This window comes from Centropristis striata, chromosome 10, assembly GCF_030273125.1.
Source record: "Centropristis striata isolate RG_2023a ecotype Rhode Island chromosome 10, C.striata_1.0, whole genome shotgun sequence".
Classification (NCBI taxonomy): domain Eukaryota; kingdom Metazoa; phylum Chordata; class Actinopteri; order Perciformes; family Serranidae; genus Centropristis; species Centropristis striata.
This window is the reverse complement of record NC_081526.1, coordinates 9,784,547-9,792,278: the sequence shown is the minus strand read 5'-3', so window position 1 is coordinate 9,792,278 and position 7,732 is coordinate 9,784,547. Positions and strand designations below refer to the sequence as shown.

Below are 7,732 nucleotides of genomic sequence, written 5' to 3'. Positions count from 1 at the left end.
TCTTGCAACCATAATAACGGTGGCCATCTGATAGTGTAGTGGAAGGAAGGAAGAAAGAGAAGAACACTAAATTGTGCATTTTTATAATAATAAATCATATATTAACCTGACAGGATTCAGTTTAAAAAAACAACTTATACATATATACATCAGTGTGATTCTCTTACAAGCAGTTCATTTTTGAGTAAGCAGACATAATTCATATGTAAAACCTTTTCAGAGCATGATATGTTTTGAGGCTGTTAGTTCACATGTCGCCCACCAGCACCGCGGCCTCCTCCCCTGCCCCCCCCTCCTCGGTCGACCTCTGACTTGTTTATTGTCCGGACGTGATAATCTTTTCTGACGCTCCACTTTGATCCACCCTCCATCGCTGGCTTTGGCCCCCTCTTTTTCCTCACAGGGGTTTCCAGTCACAGACAATATACCTGGTATCGTGGAGGGGCGGTTCTGTGCTGGGACACTGTAACTGTTGGAGCGTGGCCTCCCTGGCTGTCGTGACGTTTTGCTGGTTTTATTATGAATATAGTTACCTCTTGTATTGGTCCATGCATGCCCCCTACCCTGCCCCCCTCCCACAGTTAATGTGTTACCGAAGTAGCAGTTTCTGCGGTGGTCGCACACTGCTCCCGCACTGAGTGGCCGGTCTCGATCCCTCTCCGAGGCGCTCTCTGACGTAGTGCTGGAAGGGCTGCTGCCCTTTGAACCAAGATGGAGCGAGGAAAGTTTGGCCGACATGCCGGTAGTTGGCGAGGAGCTGCGTGAGTCGATCCAAGGAGAGACATGGGCCCGGTTTGGAGAGCGACGCACAGCTGCAGCATAAGAAAACCCCTGGCTTTCATGTGCAGACAGGAACTGAGGCAGAGTGCGGGCATCGGAGCGGGTGAAGGCAGTCAGAGCAGCAGTCGTCGGCTGGGAATTCTGGGTCATCAGCTGCCTCTTCCTTACATCGTACATCCATGTGGGATCAATTTCTAAAAAGGAACATAGGTATTAACCAAAATAAGAGCATAGTCTGTGTTCAATACTGTTTAACATAGTTGTGATATATTGAATTTAATTAAACAGCAACAATCATAATTTGCTGTGAAAATGCTTTAGGTCACAGAACTGTGACTCTCTGTAGTACCTTGACAGGTGGAGTCACGGTCATGAGTTTCTCACGTTAGAGATTGAGTTACAGTTTAGACAAGTAATGTAGGTAACTACTTTTAATTTGCACTTTTCCATTCATGTTTGCATTAGAATGCCATAACATGTGCCATATGTCCTAAGTGGAGCTTCAAACAGGGAGGCTTTTTTATTTTTTGTGAGCATAAATTTAGCTCCTTGCACTGCTGCATGGCTACAACAGGGACTAGGCTTCTCTGCAGATTTTCAAATGACTTTTACAGTACCTGACTGCTGATAAACTCTCAAACTGACCAACACAACAATAGAAGTTGGACTCAGTGAGTAAAGACTGATTTTAATTCTACAGATTGGAAAATTAAGCAAACAAGCTGAATCATACATACAGTATATACAACATGAGATGAGTTTATTTGATGCATGTCGAGTATGAAGGCATTGTGTATTTCATCTGAACAATGTACATGGAATTGATTGTCTGCCTTGTAAGCCTGTTGAGGCATTTATTGATGCGTCATACTAAATTGATATCAGAATATAGACACCCACCATATGAGTGGATTATTTGTTGTTGGATACGATTGAGTCCATTTAAATGTTAATATATTTGAGCATTATTCAGTCGTGCATTTTTTCTTGTACTTATAATGTTATGATGGTCAATTTGAGGCAAACATTCGGATGATTAACAACTTTTTCGATTACAGTATTGCAGGCTTATCCAAAAGTTTTTAGGAAGTCACAAATAAAAAACAATAAATAAAACAATTACCAGGGACAGACTTGTCCATGGGGCTCCAGTCGATGTTGGCTGGCGTCGTCTCGATGAGCAGCTCCACAGTCTTGATCTCGTCTTGACCACCGCTGTGACTCCACGTCACAGCACAGCTGTGTCTGGTCGACTTTGGTGCCTTGACATCATTCTGAAGTGTGACGTCAACAGAGAGGGACAATATGAGGATATTTAGTGTCAAATTCTTCTTCCACAGGGGTGTCATTTGATGCATTTTCAAATGTATATTTTAAATGTCTGATGTGATGCTTTGTTTCATGAGAAGCCTCTCACAGCTGCTGAAATGACTCACCTCATAATTGACTGTGTATTCTACTTTCTGGTTCTGCTGTATTCCAACGATCCATTTATCCATCACAAAAGGGGGCTGCATTACAATGACATTAGTTCATAAAACATCTGACTACGGCAGCCAAAATACAACAATCATGTGGATAAAATGCGACCAGACACAAAGACAACATTGTGTGTTTTTACGGCACCTTAGTCATACGCATGATCTCCATGTCCTGTCTGTTGGCATTAAAGACAACATCTTTGATGTAGGTTACTGCCACGTCATCGCCATCAAGTTCCATGTACATTTTCCATTTGCAGTCCTTGGAAGAAAAAAACCCAATGGTGAGATAATGTAGGTCTGGTCTGGTGAACTCAGACACAACACCTGATTGTAAAAAAGTTTATAATTGCAGGATTCTGTGTGGAGAACTTGGTGACTGTATATAAACCAACAGCACAACCTAGAGGTAGTTCAGTGGTAGTGGCCAGTTATTGGCCACAAAGCCTCTTATTGTGGGGGGAGGACAGGAATTCTAACATTGCAAGTGGACGGAAAATAAGATATGATATTAATGATATTAAACATAATTATATGCAATAATGAAAGCATTGAGAAAATTAATGAAAATCAGCACTAATGTCTTAATGTTGCAGAGAATTATCACATTTCATAAAATACTATAACACACACAAACAGACAGAGCAGCAAATATTTTTATGTAGGCAGTGCAAATTCGTTGTCAAACATTTGATGTTTTTATTCTCGGTGGGATCCAGGATTAATTTCTTGGAGCAGGAATCTGGTCGATTTTAGGTGATAAAGGTGAAGGTTTTTCCTCATGAGTTGCTGCATGCGGCACACATCAAATCCTCACTAGGAGGCACAAATCTCAATTCCCCAGCCCTCTTCTCCTGCATACTGAATGCTGACGAAGCAGTAATGATTCTGCCAATCCCCAAAAGCCGTCCACGGAGCTACAGGTCACCGCTTAACCACACAGGGTTCATGGCACAGGCCAATCCATTGTGTAGTGATCACAGAGAAAGACATCAGAGGAGTGGCACTAACACACTCGTCTGAGGAGCCTTCGCCCTCTCCTGCATTGTCCCCAGGGGCTGGAAACGACTCAAAGGGGAAGCTTCAGCAAGCCTCTGGCTCAGAAACACACCAGTGGCCCCGCGCTGGCCTGGTGTCGGCACTGGACGGTCGCACCGGGGCTCCCAGGTCCGTGCTAGTCTAATCACTCCAGCAGAAACAATGTCTGGTAATGATGCCTAGGACCCGAGTGCGTCTAATGACAACTCATACATAATTCAGCACCTTTCACTTGGCTGCACGGTGATATCCTCATTAGTAGGGGACCCTCAGTGGCTGTCAGATGGTGGCCGCACAATCGCAGGCCCTCATTTTGTCTTTGAGAAGTGCAGCTGCTTCCATGACATCGCCAGCAAAGAGGGGCGAAGAAAAAAATGCAGTGCGGGTTTGTTTTATTTAGTGCAAAAAACCTTCCAGTTTGTAAAAACAAGGCTGACACGGAACCTGACACCAGGCAGGGGAAAATAATTAGCTCTCATTTTCTCAGCCTCCTGTTTCCTTCTCCCTGCTGTGTTTTCTACCCACTAAACCACCACATGTCAGAAGAAATGGGAGGCAATTAGCAGGCTCGTTTCAGCCCTGCCGAACACACTGAAAGAGGACTATTTATGATGGGACAATGAACAGCTGAAAGATTAAATAACGTTTGCCTTTTAAAAAGAAAATGACTTCTGGCTAAATGGGCTATTTTTGATTAAATTCAAACAGCAAGTGAAGAGCCACCCTTTCTCCACAGTTTGAGACCCTAACAAAGGGCTGAGAGCAAGTCGAGGTGGATGTGGTACATGGCTGAGAATGAAATGTTTATTTGTCTGGTTTTATGGATGTCTAGTGATGCCTTCAATGGTCAGCGTAACTGCCATCATCATGAATCCTCAGAACAAACAGCTTCAGCACAAGGAGGCTGATTCAATCACGGCAAAAACATAATTCTCTACAGCTATTTACGAAGGAACAATTATCACCAACTTATTCAACACACAGTGTGCAATTTCTGCCGCTAGGGGGCGCTCAATCAGAATAATATAGACTTCAACGACGTTGTGATTAGCGTGGGATCATGGGAATTGTTGTCTTCACTGTTAAACAACCACCACTGCTGCTGTAAATCTGTATAATGTGACAGAAATAATAGATGACATTAAAGATTTATTGACGTTATGTTTATTGACGTTATGTCATTTCATTCTAATGTAGTAGTAATGTAATGTGAGCTAACATAATGCTAACTTGCTAACTTACCATCAGATGATACGACTATCTATACAGCTACCGTAGCTAACATTATTTGACTGAAATATCTTATCAATAAATAAGATATAATAATAAGGTAAGATGCAAAATGGCAGCAATTAATGAAAAATTATGCTGTGAGATAGAAACAATGGTGTATTACTGTTACTTAGTGTAATTCTGTGACATTGTACCATTTATTAATAATCTCTGACATATTAGCTGGTGTTCCCGTGTTTTCCCATAAATTAAAGCAACTAGAGGAGATATGAAGCCAACAGCAGGTGACCAAATGAAACGCACCATGACCTTTAATAAAATGACAGACTTGTACATTGTTGGAAGCATTTGGGATAATGTGAGTGGATAACTAAAAAAATATAAAACACTGGTCTAGTCATTTTTAGTCTTTTTAATACTGTAAAGTTATATAGTTATATATTACATCTTTGAAGATGTTAACAATTATTAATCTAGGTAGACCTACGGCTGGGCGATGTGGACCAAAAGTCATATCCCGATATATTTAGGCTGAATATCGATATACGATATATATCCTGATGTTTTTATTGCAAAGTGAGAGCAAATGTTCAGTCAAACATACGCCAAATGTGACATGTCACAAGTTGTTTTATTAAAACCATTTTTTTAAGTGAACATAAATACTGTATAACAACAGGAGTACCTTTTTAAAAAATCAAAGCTCCATAAAGAGCACATTTAAATAAATAAATATCTTAAATAAAAATAGCCTATGAAATAAAATAGGCCAATCTTTTTCTGAAATAAAGATATTTATATGAGAAAAGAATAACAAACATTACAAAAGAACTAAATATGACAAACCTTAGTAAGGGCTGCATTTATATATAAAGCAAGGATCACAGCTCAAATTTGAACTATATAGATATATACGATATGGTCTAATTCCATTTCACATTTAAATATATATCGATATGTCGCCCAGCCCCAGGTGGACACAATATTTATCTGTGACTGTCCTTGGTTGCCCTTCACAGAGCAAATGATGAAGTCAATCTGATGCTCACAGCTGCAGAATATGTAGATGCAGTCAGCATGTGTTTGTGTGTGTGTGTGTGTGTGTGTGTGTGCGTGTGTGTGTGTGTCACACTACAAACTTACAGATTTCCCAGTTCCTGGTTTCCAGTGGTACCCAAACACCAGCTCCAGATTTACAGTTTTACTCTTCTGCACCTCCTGCTCCAGCTCATCCTGGAGAGAACAAAAACAAAGTTTAGGCACCAAATACGTAATACAACAGTAATAGTAGTAACAGTAATACAACTCGTCCTGAAGATAAAGGAGAAATACCTTCAACAGAGGAGGGAAGTGGACCATCCCGAGGTAATCATTCGTTAGCTTTTCGATTTCAATCTGCCAAAGAGAAAATGTGAGATTCACATAATTCCTCATAATTCCAAACATTAGCCAGCACAGATCTCATCCAGTAAATGATAGATGAATGAGGAGAAATAAGACAGTTAATGGTGAGCTGTGGCTTACCTTGAGGTGCATGATGTGACCCTGTGATTTGACCCCCATGTCCCGCATGTCGTTTTCTGTGAGCAGTAGCAGCCTCTTCCCAGTGATGTCGTTCTGTTGAAACAGGTCGGCATACAGCTGCATGTCACAGGTTCCCTCGCCTGAGAGAGAAAAGGATACGGACAGTTTTTAGTCCACAGAACTCAAATAAAGAGTCTGAAAATAGCAAAGAAGTAAATGAACAAACCTGCTCCAAATATCTGCTGCATCCAGAAATACTGAAGGAATTAAACAGTTATATATTAGTTTTAATGGTAACGGTACGTACACTAATAAATACAGTGTTGGGGAGTAACTAGTTATATCTAATGGACTTACATAAGTTAACTACAAGATAAATGTAGCTCATTCTAATGCACAACCAACTTGCTTCCACATGAAATAATCTGCTACATCTGTGTCTTCTTCTAAAAGCAGACTAAAAGCATATCTGTTTTCATGAGCTTTTAGTTGAGTTTTTAATTTCCCTTTTATATGAATTGTATATCCTTTTAATTGTAATACATTTGCATCACACATGTGTCATGTTCATTTTAATGTTTGATATCTGTAATAACCTACTTCATGTTATCTAACCTTATACTGTATGCTTTTATATTTGTATTTTTGTTTATTTTGTCCTGTTTGATATTTTCCTATTTTCTTTAGTTTGTTTTGTTTACATTTATTTGAGCACACTGAGTCTACGCCTGTCGTATGAATTGTGCCATATAAATAAACTTGACTTGACTTCAGTTACTGGGAAACAAATATCTAATTGAATTACAGTTACTAGTCAAAATGTTGGTGATTACAAACTAAAAAGCTCATTTCTAGAACTTGTAACTCAAATTTGGAGGTTATATTTGATCAGTTCTATTGTTTTACACCTGTGTTGAGCAAAAACACCTTTCAGTGCTGTTGTTCAACAGTATTTTTCTTCTGAAATCAATAAAGGCCTCTAACGTTACATTAGTTTGTTTACCAGTGACAGAAGTTTGGCAGAAATCAGTGTTAAGAACTTTAAACGCTGCATGGTTTATTTAAATATATGCTTTTTCAGGACTTTTCAGCTTTATTGCTCATCAAAACAAATCAAAAGTAATAATTTGCATTACATTGATGAAATAATAATTAAGCAATAGTTATATTATGCATTTAAAGGGTAACTAGTAGTCTGTAACCTCTTACAATAGAAAAGTAACCGTCCTAACAGTGTTAATATCTGAGTAAAATGAGGTAAATATAATGACACTGACCACGTGCTCCTCTGTCCATGTATAGATGTCGAGTGTGGGCAGCAACTGCATTAAAACAAAAGACAAACAGAAGTAACAGCAGCAGCATATGGATGGAAACAGACAGTATGAAACATGAATGTATTCATGACAGACAGAATTTAAAGTAAAAATCAGAAAACTTAAGCAAATGTTATTAAAATGGAAAATAGCCATGTTTTCCATGTCTGCTAAGCTATTACTTTTCCGGTTATTGTGCTGTGCGATTAACTTGCCTCTAATGGTCTATATCAAACTGAAATGTCCATCTGACTGATCTAACGTGATCTGTTTGAATGATAAATCATTTATTGCTCATTAAATGTAATCAGGCAGAAACTTGCCAGCCAAAATAAAGATTTCATCATTGTGATCATGAGA

General features: G+C 39.3%; 1 protein-coding gene across 1 annotated transcript; it reads right to left on the bottom strand.

Annotated features, from left to right (window-relative positions):
* Positions 1–216: 216 nt before the first annotated feature.
* On the bottom strand, positions 217–7,559 carry LOC131979284 (mitogen-activated protein kinase kinase kinase 20-like). Its single transcript, XM_059343229.1, has 9 exons — positions 7,334–7,559; positions 6,283–6,313; positions 6,057–6,196; positions 5,865–5,927; positions 5,676–5,765; positions 2,407–2,523; positions 2,217–2,291; positions 1,904–2,054; positions 217–974 (listed from the first exon to the last, which is right to left on the bottom strand). The coding sequence occupies exons 1-9, from the start codon at positions 7,535–7,537 to the stop codon at positions 217–219; spliced, it is 1,629 nt and encodes a 542-aa protein (XP_059199212.1). The 5' UTR covers positions 7,538–7,559.
* Positions 7,560–7,732: the final 173 nt, after the last annotated feature.